A 23,251-nucleotide genomic window follows, 5' to 3' on the forward strand; every position below is an offset into this window, starting at 1 on the left:
ACATACCAACAAAGATGTTGTGTCCGCCGAGAAGTAAAAAATAAATATTAAAAATTCTCTTCTCTCTCTCTCTCTCCTCTCTCACTCTCTCTTTAAAAAAAAAAAAAAAAAAAGACACAGAATAGTAAAAGATTAAAAATAACACAATAACTGTCACGGGAGTTGACACAAAATTAAGAGTTGCAGTGAAGCCTTCAGCCTCAGTCACTGCATTACCCCTTGGGATGGATGTGTTCATGCAATAAGAAAAGCAGAGCAAAGCACAGACGAGGGTATGGGGCTTACAATGAGAAATGAAAACTGGTAGTCACACTGGCATGAGTATAATAATTTAAAAAAAAAAAAATATTCCCAAGGGGGACAGGGCCTTTCAGAGTTACACAAGTCCCCTACAGGCCCCAACATCTCAAATCCTTGAAGTAAAGGATGCTGCAAAAAAAAAAAAAAAAACAGAACCAGTATGGATAAGAACATGGAGGCAAGCAGGAAAACAGAGAGTCAACCAGCAAAAGTTTTTATATTAGGCGTCAGGAAAGCAGTTGATACGTATTAGTAAAGAAATTATATGACAAAATACGACTAAGCTGCCCTCCAAAGGAGCATGAAACCAGTTCATCAGAATGCAGAAAGGAAATATTAGTGCTTCAATTTATAGTATCCAACATGCAAGACATCAAACAGTCCTCTTTCATGCATTCTTTCTCAAATTAGCCACTTGAAATGTGGTCTAACAAATTAGAGTACCCAAGAAAGACAATGATACAGGGTAAGGAAACAGAAGCCCAAACACAGGAAAGAAGTCAAGAAATGACCAAAAGATGGGTTTGTGGCTCAGCAGTAGAGTGCTCACCTAGCAAGTGCTGATCCTCAGCACCATATAAAAAGTCCCTCATAGTCACACAGAGTGAGCTCGACATAACACAAAACTGGCAAGCAGGGAATGCAGAAAAGACATGCTGATAGCTATCTCCAACAGGACATGGCTGAATGTATCCTTCCACCTGGACAGAATGCCCAAGCAAATTCAAGTTTTTCTCTGAGACTGGCTCATCATGACCATGTTCTGGGAAATTCTGTGTTCTGCCTAGATCAGCTAACAGTGCTCATTTAGGCACAGGGGTATTAAACTTTGACTTACTCCTGACAGACAAGGTGGGCATTCTGAGCTGAGAAGAGGAACTAAGGGATAACCCATACCCTTGGATGATACTTCCCCCATACATCAGATTCTGGTCCACTTCATGGCCATCTCTGAAGAAACTTGCCTTCCAGGATTGACTGTGGATCCTGCTGATCCAACTTGCTCTTATGATCTATTAGGAAGGATGAAGCCAGTCTCCATTTAGTCTCCCAGAACCCCTCAATAGGGAAATGACTCTTGGAATGGTGGCACATGCCTGTAACTCCAGTGGCTCAGGAGGCTAAGGCAGGAGGATCACAGTTCAAAGCCAACCTCAGTAACTTGGTGAGATGCTGTCTCAGAATTAAAAAATATTTAATAAAAAGGGCTGGGGATATTGCTCAGTGATTCAGTGCCCCAAGGTTCAACCCCCAGAACAACAACAAAAAAATTTAAAAGACTGCCTTTGTCTCACAAAACTGTGCTTGCCCTCACTACCCACTTTTCAAAACACAAAAATATATTGTTTGGGGATAGGAGATAAATATAAAACTATGGAGAAAAGCAGGAAGAAAAGGAAAGCAGGAAGGAAGTAGCATAAGTCAGGAGAATGATGGCCCTGGAAGGGCAAGAAGTTTTCCAAAATACTAGTAATGCCTTATTTCTCAATCTAGGGGGTATGTGACAATGCATTTTACTATTATTATTCTATAAACTTTATACACTCTTGCTTTACGTACCCTTCTCTACAAATAGTTTTCACAATTTAAAAAGCTAAAAAAGAGGGGCTGGAGATATGGTTCAGTTGGTAGAGCACTTGCCTTGCATGCACAAGGCAACGGGTTCAATCCCCAACACCACCACCACCACAACAAAAAGTTAAAAAAGAGTGGAGCACTGTGGTGCACCCCTGTAATCCCAGCAACCTGGGAGGCTGAGGCAGGAGGGTTACAAGTTCAAAGCCAGCCTTAGCAACTTAGCAAGATCCTGCCTCAAAATAAAAAATAAAAAGCTGGGCGAGTGGCTCAGTGGTAGAGCAACCGTGGCCTGAATACCCAGTACCAAAAAAAAAAAAAAAAAAAAAAAGCTAAAAAATTAACATATGGCTTTAAGTGGCCAATTCTCATCACACACATATAAATTCCCATCCATACATTCATCTGATATTGTTTTTTTTTGTCCACTGAGTCACACCCTCAGCCCTATTTTGTATTCTATTTAGAGACCAGGTCTCACTGAATTGCTCAGTGCCTCACTATTGCTGAGACTGGCTTTGAACTGGCGATCCTCCTGCCTCATCCTCCCAAGCCATTGGGGTTACAGGCATGTGCCACCACACCTGGCTCAGCCATCAGATATTTATCACTGATTCCCTCTTCTCTATGCCAGCTGTCACTTTCTGAGAGAAGTTATTCTGACCAAACAAGTTTAGATTCTCACTATAAGATTACTTAGTAATTATGAACTACTATGTAGCATCACTAATTTCAGTTGCAAGCTTTATATTTATTGCTGTGATTAATTAATTAGTATCTCTTTCTCTGACATGTAGCCCTCAAGAAGGGCTATATCATTATATCTTGGCATTTGGTACCATACCTGGCACATATTATTGCTATTATTCTTTTCTTTTCTTAAGGTAGAGTCTCACTATGTTGTCTAGGCTAGACTCAAAACTCCTGAGATCCAATGATCTTTTTTATTTTGGCCTCCTGAGTAGCTGGGACTATAGGTGCACACTGGTTCATAATATTCTAAACAAGTAACTAATATTCTTAATAAGTTACTGGTTCATAATATACTTAATAAGTGATGGAATCAATGAACAACCACCACTACCACCTTAGGTCAGTAATTATCTTTTTCTTGGACTTCTGAAAAAACCTCTTCATTGGTGTCACACTTAGACCCACTTTCCTTCCAACTACCAACAGATAATTTTAAGAAGAAATCTAACCGCACTGATCCCAGCTCCCAAAACACCACAGATTTGCTGAAACAAGAGGTAGCTGGTACTTTCACCACAGCAGCCCAAACCCTACTCCCCAGCCTTGCTGTATTATCTCCCAAACCTTCAACACCACAGTCTGGGAAAATCAAATGTCTGCATCAACTCAGATGCCATCCCATTTCTTACCTCTCCACCACATCCCTTTGATCTGGACACCCTGGCTTGTTCTCATTTATCCTTTACATCCTACCTTTGACATCTTTGCCTAACCTACTCTGACTGGACTGGATATACCCCTGTGGGCTCCAAAACTGCTGCAGTATTATGTTTGTATGTATTTCTTAGTAGTTTCTAAGCATCTTGAGTACAAACTGAATTTTAATTCATTTTTTAAACCTTGGAACACAGCACAGCATCCAGCACATAATTACTTACTAAATACTTGATACAGAAATACATGGACAGAAACACTAAGCCACTTTTCAAAAAGTACCAGTACAAGTTTCAAGAGCAAATTTTATACCCTTCCTTGTACACATGTGTCTCACATACCTGAATTCCCTATAGATGTTATTAAAAGCCAGTGATGCTCCCAACCTCTTGAAAGCACTGGGGTGAAGTGCAAAGCTGTAAAGTCGCTTGAAAAGTGACTTGGTATTTACTGGACTCTTTTCTTGCTGCTGTGGTGTTGTTTGCTTAATGGACCATTTGAGGAATTCTCGAATACACTGACCACAAAAATCTCTTAAAGTACTGTCGATGGGGTCCACAATTCCATCCTGAAACAAAGACACATTTTTTTTTACTAATGTTATATCCATATAATGGCAGCCAAATACCCTTAGTCTGCCTTTGAACATGACTAGAATGTTATGAAAATTATTTATAGCATAAGACAAGAAAAAATAAACACTAAGAGAAACAATCTGATTTCCCTGAAACTAAATTCAAATGACAAGTTCCTTTTAACACAAGGAAAACATTATCTTTTACACTAAATAATAAATTGAAAATTCCATGGAAAAGGGAGAAAATTCTGAGATAATTTGAATTTGTCCCCCCAAAAGCCTATGTTGAAAATAATCTCTAAACTCACATGTTAACAGTATTTGGAGTCAGGGTCTTTGGGAGGTAAACAGAATTGAAATTAGGTCATGAGGATGGACCCCCATGGTGGCACTCTCTCACCAGGTTTTGCCCTCCACATGATACCATGCAGCAAGAAGGCTCTCATCACATATCAGCACCTTGATGTTGGATTTCCTGGCCTCCAGAACCATGAGTTACAGCTCATTCTCTATAAATTACCAAAGTCTGTGATGTTCAGTATAGCAACAGACAACAGACTAAGATAGTGCATGTGCTGATGTTAGGGAAGTGACGATTCTTTCTAATAAAACAATGGCTATCCTTCACTGAAGTGCTATGCTATAAAGTTCACATTTCTTCATTACTTTCTCTTTCGGCCATCTCATTTTACTTTATCATTATCTCACTAGATTTCTTTTGAAACCCCTTACTTCAGCTATCTTTAAAAATCAAAAGGGAAAAGGCAATAACTAAAATAGCTGCTTCAGAATAGAAACATAATAGAATAAACACATCCAGCCAGGTATGGCAACACATGCCCATAATTAGGAATCAGGGAAGGAGGCTAACAAGTTCAAAACCAGCCTTGACAACTTAGTAAGACCTTGTCTCGAAACAAAATAAAAAGAGCTGGGGATGTAAGCACAGTGATAAAGCACCCCTGGGTTCAATCCCCAGTACCACAAAAAATATAAACAGGACTGGGATTGTGGCTCAGTGAAAAAGTCCTTGCCTCACATATGTGAGGGTTTGATCCTCAGCACCACATAAAAATAAATAAACAAAATAAAGATATTGTGCCCATGTATAACTAAAAAAAATTTTTTTAAATATAGACAAACCCAATCTGAATATAAGTAAACCACAAATTAAATTAATTGTATTTATTAGAAGCAGAATTCACTGGTACGCACTGCAAGGAATAATGTTATAGATATAATTATGGTCTGCTTCCTAATTTAAAATATTCAGCAACTTAACTCTCTGTTGCCTATCACGTGGCATACAATTAAGGGTGACTCTAGGAGTGAAAGTAGTACTATTTGTAATTACACACCAGGATGTGTGGCTGTCCTACAGAATGATCTGCTCTTCAGTCCAACACCATTCTAGCCTCCTTTTTCACAATGCCCCTACACAATAAAAAACATGAAAACAGATCCAAATCCTCACAATCACCACAAACTTAATGCCTTCACTACTTCTCTCTGGATGCTCTTGTCAATTTCCTTATTTTCCTGACTCATCTCAAACTTAAAAGAGAAAAATGGCACACAGATGTAAACTGGAGTCAATTTGCAAGAACAAAGAATTAAAGGATATGTTTGAACAAATTCACTATGTGTTCAACTAGAGCTTTGAATTCTAAAGTGTATAACAAAATAAAATGATAAACTGAAATAACAGACAAAATCAAACAATAAAAATTATTACTGTATGTCTTATAGTAATATACATGGCATCAAAAGATACCATAGTCTAGCTGACCTCACTACCTTTGTCCTCAGCAAGCCAGTGGTCAGATCCTAAGGATTCTACCTCTACCATGTCAGGAGAGTTCTATATAAAAGATAAACTGCTATTAGTAGGACCCTTTAACTATTGAATCTGAATACAGGAAAATATTGAGAAAGCTCAAAAATTCCTTTTACTTTTAAACTAAGTATTATACTAAAAGTATTTTAAAAAGAGCTACCGTACCTCCAATAAGTCAAAAAACATTCTTACTCCATACACATACACACACGCACCACACACACACCTTTAAAGAGATAAAATTTGTTGAATTTACAATTGCCTTCCCAGAAAACAGAAGAAAAATGTGTGAACTATTATTTATAGATATTTAAAAGCATCTTTTAAATAAATAAATATGGCATTGTGTCCACTAAAATGGCATTAGAAATCAAATACAACAAAAGATAAAAGGATCCAACTAGAGGCTACATTTTGGTATTAAATGTAACTAGACAACAGGAATAGCAAGAAAAGAATCAACCACTACTCACCAATATGGTTTCTAGTAAGGCGACAGTATCTTGACTTTCAAATTTCTTATTATTAGTGAACCAGTGAATCAGTTGCATAACAAGTGGCTCATAAAGTTGCCTTGTCACCTGAAAAAACAAGACTTCACTGGAGTTTTTTCCCTTTGTGTTAAAGTAAATTTAAACTGGAAATTGGACATTAAATGGCACTTACAGTAGGGCAAAATGAAGCGAAACTACTACTGTGATTTCATTAATTTCTTTTTTTAGTTCAATTCCATAATGAACATGTTCTGACAATTCTTCCTTACTTTCTAGAGTTCAGCAAAGAAAAATGTACCTCTAAATCTCATTGTTCCTCTAGTTAGGAGGGTAATTTAGGGTACACATTATTTATCTTCATTACTCTGATTTTAAATGTGTATACAAGGTATTCTAGATTAGATACAGATTATCATTAATCAACCACAAAGCAAATAATGAGCCTGTGGCTTCCCACATCATGAATACCATCCCTGTGACAAAATGAAAGCCAGATCAACGTCCTATACATATAGACTTTAAAGTCTATGCCATAGGGAGGAACAAAGTTAAAGAGGAGAGGCAGGTGCCTCTGCTTCTGTTGCCTACTCCAAATACTGAAGAACCACTCCCAGCAATAGGCATAGGATCCAGATCACCATGATTTGACTATGAAACTCAGGTAGATAGTCTTTACTATATTAAGACAACATTAAACCATGCCTAGCCTACCAAGATCAGCCAAAGACCTTTAGGCTTCTATGGGGAGAATAGCTACTTCTTAAACTATTTATATGGTAAATTTCAGTTTCAAAAATTCCACTTAATCATGATGATTTCATATATGTTGCAAAATTTTCCAATACATTTATAAGTGACTTCTGCATTTCACTTTATTTTTTATGTGTACACTCTGATAACAGGGTTATGCCAGCTTCATAAAATGAACTGAGATTTGTTTTTCTGCTTCATGACAGAAATGGAGGTTCTGTCCATGAAATATCAAGAACAGGTCATTTCCCAACATTTCCAATCTGTTCCTTGACTCCTAGCCACTTCTTCACTTCCTGAAAGATGGAGTTCATCCACCCATGAGCAGGGTGACAGCTAATCCACTTTAGGATGCCAAGACTCTCCGTGACTATAACATTGGCTCCCCAACTCTGTGGCACAAAAGAGGTTGCTGGGACAACTTTTCAAAGTCCTATTCTCCATGTCACATCCATAACCAATCAAATCAGAATGTTTGGTAGATTCCCAGGTGATTATTCCAATGTGTAGCAAACCCTTTGACAACTGAAGGGGACCTTTTTTTTGTACTGGGGAGTTAACCTAGGAGTGCGTAGCCACTGAACTGCATCCCCAGTTCTTTTTAACTTTTAAGACAGGGTCTCACTAAGTTGCTTAGGGCTTTACTAAGTTGCTGAGGCTGGCCTTGAATTTATAATCCTCCTGACTCAACCTCCCAAGTTGCTGGGATTACAGGGATGTACCACCACGCCTAACCACTTTTTTTTTCTTTTTAAGTTTTCTATTCAAAATCATGCACTTACCTGATCTACATCACAAGCAAGGCGAAGCAGAACGGGAAAAGTGTGTTTATATAGCTGGTACATGGGCGGAGAACCCTGATCACCTTCGGGCATCTGAGTGGCTTTTCCCAACATAAACATGACTATGCTATGTAACAGTTCACAAGCTGCCACCTAAATAGGTCAAGAGTTCAACAAAGCTTACATTATAATGTTCACAAGAAAAGAAGATTTTTGAAGTGTTTTTCAACTTAGCCCTTTAAGAAGAAAAACTTGTTGCACATAACTATCATTATCATGTAATGTAATTCAAATATAAATTAACTGGAAGTAGCACTTCTTAGATAAAACTAATGCTTCTGTTCACTTAGATCTTCATCTAAGAGCCAAGAATTGATATTTAAAAGCTTTAGACACTGGGACTAATACATTCACAAGAAATGTATTTCCCTTTATTTTTGCTTTTTCTTTAAAAAAAATTTTTTAAGAACTATATTTGAATAATGCCCCATTACAGAATTATAGACATCACTTCATTTGTAAGCATATTTGCAACTATCATGGTTAGTAAATGTTTATTTATAACACTATATTAAAATTTCAGATGATTTGTTTTTAAGGTTGAAGGAATAATCAACCTTAAAAACAAATCAAGTATCATTTTTAAATGCCCTTTGTACTGTATTTTCTATCATGAAGAATTTTTGGCATATTAATTTTCTGCCAGGTTATTATCTATTAAGATAATTTATGTTTAACTTTTATTTATCAATGATAAGTAAGCAGTTAGAAAAATACAAAATTAATGATAATGGAATGGCTAAAATATATTTTCTTTTCCTACCCAATGTGTTTTCAAAGCAATAGACCCTAAGTAAGATATGAAATGAAAAATAAAAGTACTTTAGTTTGTCTGTCACTAGCTGAAAGAGCCAATTCTGTGACCCGGGGCAAGAATATATCCAAATAAATGACAGGCTTCATATCTCTGAACGGCACTGCAAAGCTGAGTCTCTTCTCTCTGTCCCACGCCACACACTTCTTCATCATTTCATCTGAAGTCGTGGCTGACAAAAAAGAAGAGTGGTTTTCCATTCAAAATCCATCTTAAATCAGTTGTTCTACCTCTCATTGGCTCAATCGGAGTCTTTGGTGGGGGCATTTGGCCATTGAGCCACATCTCCAGCCTTATTTTTTCTTATTTTATTTAGAGACAGAGTCTCACTAAGTAGCTTAGTGCCTCACTTTTGCTAAGGCCGGCTTTGAACTCATGATCTTCCTACCTCAGCCTCCTAAACCACTGGGATTATACATGTGTGCCACCATGCCAGGCTAATCAGGATCTCTTTAAACTTTTAAACTAAACATTTATTTATCTTTCCTTTTTACTACTTTAGATATGTAATTAGAACATCTAAAAGTACTGACAACAGTATTTTTTAATTTAACTTAAGTAAAAAATATTTTCAAACAAATTAACAATCTGGAATATTTAATATTCAAATTCAGTAAGAGTTACTTAGGGTATTTTATGGAAAAAAATGGTAAATGAAAAATATTTTTACTAAAAATTTCCTGCTTATTTCCAAGTACAGGTTCAAATTTCCTAAATAACCAAGCCACTAAGTTAAAAACAATAAGCCACTAGTGTATTTAATACCAAATTTCAAAAGTAAAAACAAATGAGTTTTTACTAATCACAATTATTGTCATAAAAACAATCTAAAAGCATCCACGTATTAAGAATATTGAGTTTTTAAAAGTTTAAATTCCCCTAAAATAAAGTTTACCCATAGAAAATAATGCCAAATTAGACTGTTTCAAAATGGAAAAAAAAAATGTGTGTGTGTAACAAATCAAGCTAGAACATTTGCTCTGTTAGTGTGCTGAATTATTCCAATGGCATGAGTATAATAAAAGCATTTCATCAAGTGGTACATTATTCACTATAATCCTCCCTGAAAATACGTAAATCACACATAGGAATAAATATCAGAATATACTATGACACTATTGATCTCAACTGAAGCACAAATATGTCTACACACATTAATTTATTTTGAAAGAAAACATTACCTGTTATAAGATTTTTGTTTATTTGTCCTCCGAGAGATCCAAGAATTTGTACTACTCTAATTCTTATTTCTTCTAAGGATAGTGTTTCATTCTACAAAATGAAAAATTGTATACATGTAATATCTGAGTTAAAATTAAAGAGAAGAAAATAAGGAAAAACTATTTTATCACTCGTCCTATTGCTAAATTTTTTTTTCTTTTTTTTTTTTTTTTTTTTTTTTGTAGTGCTGGGGATCAAACCCCAGGTTCTTATATACCACAGAGTGATGCCTCCAATTCTCTTACTGGTTAATTATGTCCTACATGGTAGTGCTATTAACTTTATCGCAAATTCATAAAAGTCATACTTCTTCCAACTATGAAGTTGGATATCTATTTCCTAGAGCAGGAGTTCCAGGCTTTTGGGGAGGACACTTTATGGTTTTTTTTTTTTTATATATTTTTTTAGTTATACATGAACACAATACCTTTATTTTGTTTATTTATTTTTATGTGATGCTGAGGATCGAACCTGGTGCCTCACATGTGTGAGGCAAGTGCTCTGCCACTGAGGCACATCCCCAGCCCTCCTTTAATAAGCTCTTAAGAAATATCAGAAAACCCCAGAAAGGTTTTATTTATGTGGGTAATGCTCATTAATATTTATTACATTAGAAATTAAAACTTAAATTATTTAAATAGTTATTATTTTGAAAAATACACTCATTAATACTTATTACATTAGATATTAAAACTTAAATTATTTAAAGTTATTATTTTTAAAATACACTCATTAATACTTATTACATTAGAAATTAAAACTTAAATTATTTAAATAATTATTTTTAAAATACTAAACACATTACAAGTGAATGAATGACATACTGTCAAGAAAAGTAACTCAATTTTCCAAACAAAAATGCTCAGAACGGGAGCCCTGTTTCACATAAGTGCAGATCCCTTTTGGCACATTGTGAGATTCGGGGTTTAGGCTTCACAGAATCAGTAGCTAGAAGAGGGAGGAGCATTTTAAGTCTTTTTAACATAATTGTGGTTACAGTTCTTTGATATTACACCAAAAGTATACTATTGGTAGTTTTTTTAAAGGTTTGTTATTGTAATGTGGAATTTGAAACCTTATCAATGAACTGGATTACATTAAAATCCTTGATTTGTTTTATATCTGAATAAATGTTTGTACTTGTGCATAATTTGGTAACTTCAAGTATTATTCATCTGAAAATACTGGTTCACTGGATTAGGCAAACTTTCCAGAATGTGCCTAGAGGCAAGTGCCAATAAAATGCTAAAAAGAACCACAACAGTGTTGCCCATTGACATATCATGGTGCAAATGTCAACAGAAACAGCTTTGGCCTTGCACCCTGGAACCCAGGGATCCTCACTTAGAAAAAGCTGTCCTAAGGAATAGGCATCCTAGGGAATAGGCATTTGCACCTGTGAAAAAATCTTATTTGTAAAATTAAAGATATGCTCAAGCTATGTTATCCATCTTTGTTTATGTGAGATAAAATTATTTTAAAAATTCAGAAAATCATTTTTAGTTGCATGCAAGTCTTTCAATCAAAAGCTACCAAAAATAATAGTGCAGAAAGCATTCATGCTAGGGTTTTTTACTTATCAATTTTCAACATTAAAAGTTTTTCAAGTTGTAATTTTCAGTTCATACCAAAAATAGATACTTTCCCTAAACAAAGCTTTTACCATTTATATCATTTTTTCCTATCACATCATACAGCTCATCTCAAAAAAACTGGTCAAAAAATTATCACCAAAAAAGCACAAAACTAGCATTAACTTGATAAAGTTGTATTTAAGAATGGATCAATCTTACATATCCATGGTATCAGTATTCCAATTTGCTTGTTGAAAATGAACCATGTTACTCTGCATTATCCACTAAACACATTTAAGGGTAGGGATGAGCAGGACAACAACATCAAGACAACAACCAAATAATTAATACAGTTTATATTTTCATGCCAAACATATATTGAAACTTACTTCTATACTACACTTATTTATATGTAAAAACAACTAACATCTCAAGTGAGGATTCTTTTCTAATCTCTGTATTATATAAGGTAAAGAAAATACAAAGGATATCTTACTGATGAAGTGTTCTTTGTCTTTTTCAAATGCTTTAACACAACTTTATTAAATCCTTTCTGGGCAGCTCGAGAAAGTGCTGACACTTCCCAGTTGTTCTTGGCCTCATCTAACAACGGTAAACAAAAATCAATTTTAAATAGCATTCATTTATTTGATGAATACTAAGGAGAATACACTCTACTGCCAAACATATAAACATTAAAATCCTAATCTTCGTTATGATGAAAAAAACTAAGTTTCTAGAACATAAAGTATTCACAATGGTTGTCTTGTTTTTAAGCACCACAGTCCACTAAAAGGATCATGGTTCCTTGAAGAAATGCTGATTCTTAGACTGGAACAGACTCATCAGAAGATCCTGAATTACATCCTGCTGCTGGAGCCAGATCCCACACCTCACATACAAGCCAAATTTGTTACCATCTGACCATCAAAATGAACCCACTGGAGAAATAAGAATACATGAGTCCCAAGCGATATAGATAAGTAAATACAGGAAAAGAGAAAAAGTTAGTTTTTACAGTAGAATATCAACTAGGATTGAAGGACTAGAGATGGGAGAAAAATACTCTTTTTTTTTTTTTTAAAGAGAGAGTGATGGGGGGGGAGAGAGAGAGAGAGAGAGAATTTTTTTAATATATATATTTTTTTTAGTTATTGGCAGACACAACATCGTTGTTTGTATGTGGTGCTGAGGATCGAACCCGGGCCGCACGCACGCCAGGCAATCGCGCTACCGCTTGAGCCACACCCCCAGCCCAAAATACTCTTTTTTTAATATTTATTTTTTAGCTTTAGGGGGACACAATATCTTTATTTTTTTATTTTTATATGGTGCTGAGGATCGAACCCAGTGCCTCACGCATGCCAGGTGAGCGCGCTACTACTTGAGCCATGTTCCCAGCCCTGAAAAATACTCTTTTCTAACTATCACAAAAATAAAGGAAGAACTATCAAGGAATACTAGAACAATTATAGTGAAAGTGTGATGAGGAACAATAATATTTACAGTCCTAAAATACACCTCTATAAACTACCTATTTTTAAAACAAATCATAAATAGAAAATTTGAAAGTAAAATCAAAAATTCCTTGCCTGGACAAGTAAAAACCCACCACCCTTGAATTCTTCAGTGTGCATCATCAGTGTCTCATAAAACCACCCCACAACCGTTCAAATAAAAACATTGGCACAGAGTAATGACAACTAAATATAATATAAATTCTACACTGAATTCTGGATCAAGAAAAATATAGTTATATAAGAAACTAATGGGACAAATGAAAATAACTACTATGGACTATATATTAGAAGAGTATGTACCCATATTTCCTGATTTTTTTATAAGAATAATGTAGTTATGTAAAAGGAAGTCCTCGCTCTTAAGAAGTACACAATGGGACACTGATGTGTACAGATCCATGATGCCTGCAGCTTACAAAGAATTCACACAAAAAAAAGTCCTGTATAAATATATACACCCACACAAAATCACACATGATATAGAAAGTAAAGGCAAATGGTACAAAATCTTAATAACTGGCTTAGTAAGTGAGGAATCCAGGTGAAGTATACAGTAGTTCTTTTTACTATTCATGCAACTGTTCTGGAAATTTGATGTATCAGGTACAAAGTTACTAAAAACAGTGGTTGCCTTGAACATGATGTTCTTGTTAATTTTGCTTACTCTGCTTCTATCATCATATGGTCTAGAATACACATATCTATCAATAGACAGATCCTTTGAAACAATCACAGCAACTTCCTTCATTAATCTAAAACATAAGTCTTTTCAAAAATGTAATTAACAGAATCAAATGCAAAACAAAAAATAAAAATACTACAAAGATTTTTGCTATTTCGTATATTCTAAGTGTATGAATTTTTGTCAACTACTCAAATAGCAGTACATCTTATATAATATGCATTTTAAAAGCCTAAACTATAGAGATTAACTACTACGAAATTTTTTCGTTCCTAAAACAAGACTCACAATCATTTATATAAAAATCTTCCAAAATTCGAACTTTCTTCAAGAATTCTGAACATATATTCAGAATGTTTCAACTAGATACAGTAAAATCTGTCAGATAACTTCTATTTAATGTTTCCAAGAAATAACATTTAATAACAAAATAATGATTTACATAGGTAAAACTTCACAAAAAAAACCACTTCATTTCTGCTTTTAATATAGTGAAATTTAAGATTCTAAAATTCTTACTAATACTTCAGTCTTTCTCCCAACTGAATCTTTCTTTTTGCTTGCACCTGGTAACATTCCTTTTCATTCTCATTTAAGTAAATCCAGCCTTTTGACTGTTAGTACTACATTCCCTGATTAGCAATATTTTTTGCCTGGTCAGATGATTTTTTCTTTAAAACTCTTTTCCTAAACCTGTTTCTTCTCCATTGACCTTTTATTTTTTTTTCCCAATTCTTAGCTTCATCAGTTATATTTTAAAAATGAATAAAAATCCAACAAAAACACAAAATCACTATTTACTTTCTTTTTTTTTTTTTTCCTCCTTTCTTTTTTGGAAGTACTGGGGATCAAACTCAGGCCCTCATACGTGAAAGGTAAGTGCTCTACTATTGAGCTACATTATTAGCCTTTTTAATGTTACTTTGAGATAGGGTCCCGCTAAGTTGCTGACACTGGTCTTAAACTTGCAATTCTCCTGACTCAGCCCCCCAAGCCCACTGGAATTACAGTTGTGTGCAACCATGCCTGGCTTCTGATATTTTTAATTCTTGTCTGATTTATTTAAAAATTATTTGCAAGGTAGTATATTAGGAATTGCAAAGAGTTTCTATCCCTGAAGATTTTATAAATCTTAGTAAGATATAAACAATTAAATGAAAAATATTTTAATGCCTTGATTACATTTTCTATTGTTGCAATTATATTGAGATGACTGGGGAATAAAAACAAACATATAATGAAAATATTGGGTTCAAATTTTAAAAGTTTCAAAAAATACGAACAGTCCTATTAATCATGATGCATATTTCAATTTTTTTAAACCTTACCTGATAAAGTGGAAGTCTTCAGGTATCCATCAAGGCAGGGGAGAATATTTTTGTAATAAGGCTGAATTACATGCTTGTCGATGTAAACTGACCATTCTTCAAGAGCATTCAGACCTACTTCTGCCAGCGGGGGATAGCTCAAACCCAGCTTGAATGCCATCTATGTCAATCCAAACATGATAAAGAGAAAAATGGTGAATTTGAGATTTAAAGAAAAAAAAAAAAAAAACACCAGTTAATTGTGGTTTCTGTGTAATACACCATTATTCTATCACAGGAGCTCAGACATTGCTGGAGGTATGTGGGTACAGTCCAGGTCACCACAAGGAAAACAAATAGCACCAGTCCACAAGACTGGTGGTTTACTACAGACTTCCAACATATGCAAGGTGTAATTCTCACATTTGCCTGCAAGGGAAGCTCAGAGAGGCCATGTCAGGTTTCCTGAGCACCAAAGCTGGGAAGTGGCAGAGGCTAAGCCATTCATGCAACCTGCATATGTGATCCTGCATGGAGATCCTTGGTATCTCCATGCTCTTTAGGAAAAATAATAGCAATGAAGATGTGGGTCTGCTCCAAAAAATTCATCTACCTGCAATGCAGGGACGTAGGCTCTAAAGTCAAGTTCAATGATGTCATGTGGCAAGGACAGAACAAAGGTCAAACAGGAGGCCAAAAGTTCATCTTTGTACTGTTTCATTTTAACTGATACCTTAATGAGAAATAAGACAATAGTAAGTATCTGAAGAGAGACTACAATTTGAAAATCAATTTTAAAACTTTTAGTCTATTTTCAAATACAAAGAATGAGCACATAGACTTTATTTGACATGACCGTGTTCACTTACAAACTAACCACTGATCTCCAAGATAATTTGTTGAAGGGCCTAATTCCCCTCTATATGAAAAAATTAAGAAATATATTTTGATTTTGAGTTGTCATCACTCAGTTGAATTATTTTAAGGGAATTCAAGGTACTTTTGAAACACAATGATTTGCTGTGTTAGTTTTTTAAAGACCTTAACTTCCAATCTTAATTTAGCAAACCAGTTTTTTAAAAAAATTATGTCACTTATGATCACTAGGATTTTTTCACTACACATTCATTTAAAAATAACCTATAAAACACTAAGATAAATCACTTAAAAATTACCTCTTTACCAAATTTTGCAAATAAAGCAAAGCAAGAATACTTTTCTGGGTCCTCAGGAGAGCATTTCAGACTCTTTGGACTAACTCCCTGTCAAATAAAATAGCAAATTAGTACACTAAGCAAGAATTAGGAAATATTATATTCTAATCCAGCAGTTCCCAACCTTTCTCCAGAAGGCTGAACTCATTCCATTTTACCAAAGTCCAGTGTGGAAAAAAAAGAGACTCAGCTATAAGAGTATTTTTAGGCAGAGGCCAATAAGAAATAGAACAGGAAGAGGGAAGCTGAACTAAGTCCATTTCCCTTTCCATCTTCCAGTAAGATATCTGTGTTCTGGGAGACCTGCTTCCAGTACTTGTGTGACAAAATGGAGCCTCATGGATGCTATCACAGTCATTCTCAAAACTCAGAAGGCACCAAAATATCTGGATGAATTGCTGCACAAATCACTCAGGCTTGCCCCCAGAGTTTCTGATTAGCTAAGTATGGAGACAGCCCACAACTTACAAATAATGACTGCAATTCAAAAATTCCTAGGAATCTTGAATAAATTAGCCAGGTGGTTAAAAATCAAAGCAGAAAATGCCACTAACTTTTCAAAGACAGTCATCCAACTGACACTCAAATATCAGCTTTTAAAAATATATAATAAGGGCTAGGAATGTGGCTCAGGGGTAGAGTGCTCGCCTAGCACTAGTGGGACCTGGGTTCGAGTCTCAGCACCACATAAAAATGAAGGCATTGTGTTGTGTCCATCTACAAAAGAAAAAAAAAAGATTCTCTCTCTTATATAAATATATAAAATAAAAGGGGATGGGGACACAGATCAGTTGGTAGAATGCTTGCCTCGAATGCACAAGGCCCTGGGTTCAATCCCCAGCACTCCCCAAAAAAATGCAAATAAAAATATATAATAAAGAGACGTGATGGCGCACACCTATAATCCCAGCGACTAGGGAAACTGAGGCAGGAGGTCACAAATTCAAGACCAGCCTTGGCAAGTTAATAAGACTCTATCTCAAAATAAAAATATTTTTTTAAAAAGGCTGTAGCTCAGTGGTAGAGCATTCTTGAGTTCAATCCCCAGTACCACAAAAAAAAAAAAAAAAAAAAAAAAAACATGCAAATATACATACACACACACACACACACACACACACCACACATACATATAATTAGTAGACTTTAAAACTGCATATGCCATAATCACACATATTTTATAATGCATCATATACACTCATTTTTTTCCAAAGGGGGAAAAAAAAAAGAATGAAAACAACACAAGAATAAACCATATTTTCCAAAATTCTTACCTCGAAATATTTTATTTTCTTGGCATTTCTCGCTGCAATAGAAAGTAATTTGTAGAAACCACTGATGAGTGGCAACTGTGTAGACTGCAAAATTAACTTATATGCAAATGAATACATCCAAGGTTCAAAAAATCCTACTTGTTTCTCAGGGAGAATCTCTCTGTAAAAACAAATTAAATGTTTAAGGTAGAAATTTTTATCCTACTAATTTTTATTTATCTTTAAAAATACATGGGTTATAAAAATTATAATTCTATTGTATAACATTTTAAGTGAATTCTTTTTTAATCTACCTTCAGATTTTTTAAAAGGCTCATTTAGATATATTTTAAAGGTCTATATATAAATGATTTTAGATTTAAATCCTTATACTATTTTATTTCTTATATTTATTTAAGGGTATTTCCTCTATTATACCCAATTACTAATAATTTTCAGTCTTAAATAATTAAAATTTTACAAAGTACCTGCAAAATTCCACCAGGTTAATGAAAGCTGAAAAATCTTTAGGTTTAGCAGGATGTAAGTTAGCAGCTGGATCTGAAGTCGGGATCACCCAAACACCAGTAGCCTCATTTCCATCCTTAAAAATTAATTGTACCAAACATTGTACTATTCGATCACATATTATTCAACAAATAACTTTTCAATCTTCTTGTCCTAGACCTGATTCTATGAGGAAAGAATGAAAATGTGATAAAGGCAGACACAGGTTCCTAAGAGCCTACAGTCTAGAGGAACAACAGGACATGAAGCAACAGAAAAACCAAAGAAATCATGAAGTGATGAAAGAATGGGAGAAATAAAACAAGGGTCTGACTGCTTCAAGAAGCCAGCAGTGATACTTGGACAGAGGCAGAACAGTAAAAGGTTAAGAAGGATCAATGATCACTTGAAGGTTTCCAATTGTGAAAAAAAAGAATAATGAACAGTAATAAGAAAGACAACAAAAAATGTAATATGGGGGAGTACATGAAGTTTAATTTTAAACATATTATGTTTGTGTTACCAAATCTATGTTATCAAATACAATTTGTATATTCAAATTCTAATATTAAACAACAGGTTACAAACACAGAGATAGGGGGAAAAGGGTACACTTGTACATTGCTGGTGGGACTGCAAATTGGTGCAGCCAATTTGGAAAGCAGTATGGAGATTCCTGGGAAAGCTGGGAATGGAACCACCATTTGACCCAGCTATTGCCCTTCTCGGACTATTTCCTGAAGACCTTAAAAGAGCACACTACAGGGATACTGCTACATCGATGTTCACAGCAGCACAATTCACAATAGCTAGACCGTGGAACCAACCTAGATGCCCTTCAATAGATGAATGGATTAAAAAATGTGGCATTTATACACAATGGAGTATTACTTAGCACTAAAAAATGACAAAATCATGTCATTTGCAGAGAAATGGATGGCATTAGAGCAGATTATGCTAAGTGAAGCCAGCCAATCCCTAAAAAACAAATGCCAAATGTTTTCTTTGATATAAGGAGGGCAACTAAGAACAGAGCAAGGAGGAAGAGCATGAGAAGAAGATCACCATTAAACAGGGACGAAAGGTGGGAGGGAAAGGGAGAGAGAAGGGAAATTGCATGGTAATGGAAGGAGACCCTCATTGTTATACAAAATTACATATAAGAGGAAGTGAGGGGAAAGGGGAAAAAAAAAACCCAAGAGAGAGAAATGAATTACAGTAGATGGGGTAGAGAGAGAAGATGGGAGGGGAGGGGAGGGGAGGGGGGATAGTAGAGGATAGGAAAGGCAGCAGAATACAACATACAGTAGTATGGCATTATGTAAAAAAGTGGATGTGTAACCGATGTGATTCTGCAATCATTTTTACAGGGTAAAAATGAGAGTTCATAATCCGCTTGAATCAAATGTATGAAATATGATATGTCAAGAGCTTTGTAATAAAAAAAATGAGTAGATGAAAAAAAATAAAAATAAACACAGAGAAAGAACCTACAAACGACTGGAGACCAGCTATGACAGAGGTGACAGGGGACCTGCTGGCACAGGCAAAAAGGGTGGACCACAGAGAAAGAGAAGCCAGTGAAGATTTCTGAATGAAGATGAACAAGTGTTCTAAAATGCTTGTATGTTGGATGACACAGTTCCAGGAAATATCCTTTTGAAGAGTTTTTTGTTTTGTTTTGTTTTGTTTTTTTTATGAAATTATCTTAGACAAGCATACAACACATAAAATAATTCAACTCACACTGGTTTCTATCACCCAGCATAAAAAAACAGCACATTACAAGTACAATACAGCCAATGTGGCAATGGCCTTATAACACTTCCATTTTTTCCCCTTTGCATATTCTCTCCATTATCCCATCATGTCTCATGTACCTTCACAAGTGCAGTAGAACTACATACACGTGAACTCTAACAAGCACAAATGCGTCTAGAATTATCACTATGATCAAAAGCAAACTAAAAGTTTTCCAATGATACCTCTAACCCTTACACACTAGTCTCAGTCTTGTAGTTTGCTCTCTCTACAGACACCTCAGAAAAGAGCAGGACAGCTCCACGCTAGCAACTTCAAGCAAAGATTAACCTATTATCCAGGCTACATACCCTGGGTATGTTCAGTCTATTACCTGCATTCTAATATCTCAAGAGCAAATTTGATATTTTCTGCCCCAGTTGGAGTGTTCTTAACAAAAAACAAGGAACCTCAGGCTTCCCTTTCCTATTGTAAAAAGTCTCATCTATCAAAGTGAGAAATAAACCTAGCAAATTAAAAAAAAAAAGTTTTAACATATTAAATATAGAAATTGCTTTTTGAATAATCCACTGATAACATTTTGTATACAATAAGTCTATATCCAACAGAAAAGCATCAATGGCACATAGTAATCCCACCCAATGAAATCAATTTGCTTCAATCCCCTAAAGATGTGCTATTATTCCCTGAATATTTACATGCAAAGAAAGTTAGTATAAAATGATGCAATATTATTGACAAAAAATTCTAACCTCTTGTTCTCCAAAAGTCTGTTTTTCTAGTGTAAGATCCAATTTCTCCACAATCTTCAAAATGGATTTTACAAATTCATCATAGAGTAAATGATTCAGACTTTGAAAGGAAGAATTCACAAAGAGAAATGTCTCGTCTGCTAAAATAAAATCCTTTAAATAAAGGAAAAAACTTCAAAATTTTGTACAAAGAAATATTTAGGATGAGTATTTATAAGCTTTAAGATATTTTTTAAAAAGATACATACACAGGTTCTTGAATTTTTAGGTATCATGGAACCAGTGATATGTAAACTGTGGCAGATTTACCTGAAGTTTTCAAGCTTCAAAATCCTTTCCAAATCATTGTTACAGCATCATTTCAGTCAGATAATACAATTTATATAGTCATGTACCAAAAACTTTGTACATAGCAGTGAATGAGAAGATTTAGACAAAGCCCTGTCAAAACATTACTCTAACAATTTGTGTGCAAATGTCCATAAACACACAAATGTAAGAAACATATACACTATTTGCTTGTGTACATACACATATATTTACACATGTATAAACACATACATGCATAATAGGTAAATATATACCCAGCCTCACAATAAACTGGAAAGTACAATCTACTATTTCTTTAAAAGTGAAGCTATTGTATCATTCCAAAATTATAGTCTTAATTTCTCTGCCTATTCTCACACATTCTATGGGATTTAACTTCCAAATATAGGGATATCTAACATTACACACAATAAATATTTTGGATAAAATTAATAACTGCTATACTATTTTAACTCAATAAAAAAAGTAAAAAAAAAAATCTAAGATTTTTTGACTAGATAGAAATTATCTATTGACATAAAGTTGCATGCCCTAGGTATCAATGGATATATTAAAACATTAGGCAACCAAGCCTAATGTAGAAACTGAAGAAATATCTACCAGAATAATAGTAGGCAAGAGGTACTATTCTAATATAATTAATGTAAATAGTAACTATGCACTAATCACCTTCACACCTATTCAACCAATTGGATTTAATTTATCTTTATCTTAAGCAAATAAAGAGGGCTGGAGGTGTAGTTCAACAGTAGATTGTGTGTTTAGCATGCATGAGACCCTGGGTTCAATATCTAGTACCCAAAAAAAATTGGCAGGGGGTAGGATAGTTCTCTGATGATAATACTGTTATACTTTCTGTTTCCTAAGACATTGGACCTGATGAAAATAATAATTTACTACCAACTACATTATCCTGTCCCATGAAGCTAAAAAAGGACTTAGCTACAGTAATTAATTTTAAAGAGCTGTACATTTGTATTCCATTCAATTAACTTTTTTCCTAGTTTCACTCCCCTCCCCCTTACAGTACTTGGGATTGAATGCAGGGCCTTAAGCATGTTAGGCAAGCACCCCTACCATTGAGCGATACCCTAGGTCTTTTTATTTTATTTTGCCCTGGCTGGCCTCAAACTTGCAAACCTCCTATCTCAGCCTAGGTGCTATTACAGGAGTGCACCACTGCACCCAGCTTCTAGTCTCACTTTGTCTTCAACTATTTTAATTCTTCATTTCTTGAAGTATTTTTTAAAAACTTTTCAAAGTTATCACAACATAATTTTGAAACAAGTATTTAGTCAATAATTATTGAAAGAAAGGAACTGGGGAACATTTGTAGCTTTAAAATTATAAATTTTACCATCATCTGGTCACAGTTCAGGAGATGTCTAAAAAGATCCACATAGTCTTTATATGTGGGCACTTTCCATTTGCCAGTTCTAACCTCCCCTGAGGCTCGTTGGTCTTTAGATTCAGAGTCAGCACCCTAGGCCAGAAAGAAAGCAAGCCAATATTGACTGATGTACTCACAAAAGCAGCTTGGCTGCCAGAACTAGCTGATTTTCAGACTTTTCTTAACTAAAACTGCAACCAGCAGGAGACTTACACAATCAGATTAAGGAAGACATATTTTGAAAGCACAATAAAAAGAAGTTGAAAAAAGGATGATTGTTCTGTGACTAAAACCAAAAACTATTTTGACACATTATCTACCAGATGCACAATAAATCATTCTTTCTCTTTCTTACACAGTTCAATCTGTCATCTTAACCTATTTACTATAATTTCTATTAACTAAGGTATGCCTCCCATAATACACCTTAGCATTTTATCCTAGAGTTCCAAAAGAGAAAACATTTTTTAAAATTTTTTTAGTTGTAAATGGACACCATACCTTCATTTTATTTATTTATTTTGTTTTTATGTGGTGCTAAGAATTGAACCCAGTGCCTTACATGTGCTAAGCAAGAGCTTTACCCCTGAGCTACAACCCTAGCACAGAAAACATTTCTTTTTTGTAAAAATATATAAAACAGGGGTGGGGATTAGCTCAGTTGGTAGAATGTTTGCCTCACATGTACGAAGCCTGGGTTTGATCCCCAGCATCACAAAAAAAGAAAAAGGAAAAAAAAAGTGTGTGTGTGTGTGTGTGTGTGTATACACACACACACACACACACACACACACACACACACACACACACACAGAGTAAAATTATGTTTAAGGAATTTCATCTTTCTTTTTTTTTTTTTTTTTTTTTTTTTTTTAAGTACTGGGGATTGAACTCAGGGGCACTCGACCACTGAGCCACATCTCCAACCCTATTTTGTATTTTATTTAGAGATAGGGTCTCACTGAGTTGCTTATCACCTTGCTTTTGCTGAGGCTGGCTTTGAGCTCATGATCCTCCTGCCTCAGCCTCCTGAGCTGCTGGTATTATAGGCATGCGCCACTGCACCCAGCTGAGGAATTTCATATCTTGTGAGAAATACATTCACCTCACACAATATAGGTATTATGACCAACATTTTTTAAAA

The 23,251-nt window shown here is 34.9% G+C and overlaps 1 protein-coding gene across 9 annotated transcripts in view; it reads right to left on the bottom strand.

The window, feature by feature from the left end:
* The window catches only part of PRKDC (protein kinase, DNA-activated, catalytic subunit), a 175,429-nt gene that overhangs the window by 129,949 nt on the left and 22,229 nt on the right, over positions 1–23,251 (bottom strand). For 7 of the 9 annotated variants that reach the window (XM_081265643.1, XM_081265644.1, XM_081265648.1 and 4 more), the window contains 13 exons: positions 22,075–22,200; positions 20,388–20,540; positions 17,856–17,971; positions 17,389–17,548; positions 16,076–16,162; positions 15,514–15,633; positions 14,922–15,081; positions 11,888–11,994; positions 9,778–9,868; positions 8,605–8,768; positions 7,723–7,875; positions 6,170–6,277; positions 3,624–3,850 (listed from right to left, as the gene is read on the bottom strand). In XM_081265643.1, the coding sequence (XP_081121769.1) occupies positions 3,624–3,850; positions 6,170–6,277; positions 7,723–7,875; positions 8,605–8,768; positions 9,778–9,868; positions 11,888–11,994; positions 14,922–15,081; positions 15,514–15,633; positions 16,076–16,162; positions 17,389–17,548; positions 17,856–17,971; positions 20,388–20,540; positions 22,075–22,200 (1,772 nt within the window). The remainder of the gene's footprint in view (positions 1–3,623; positions 3,851–6,169; positions 6,278–7,722; positions 7,876–8,604; positions 8,769–9,777; positions 9,869–11,887; positions 11,995–14,921; positions 15,082–15,513; positions 15,634–16,075; positions 16,163–17,388; positions 17,549–17,855; positions 17,972–20,387; positions 20,541–22,074; positions 22,201–23,251) is intronic. The other 2 variants (XM_081265647.1, XM_081265646.1) reach the window with 2 other exon arrangements.

The sequence above is a fragment of the Spermophilus citellus genome (assembly GCF_964194105.1).
Source record: "Spermophilus citellus genome assembly, chromosome: 14".
In the NCBI taxonomy this organism is placed as follows: domain Eukaryota; kingdom Metazoa; phylum Chordata; class Mammalia; order Rodentia; family Sciuridae; genus Spermophilus; species Spermophilus citellus.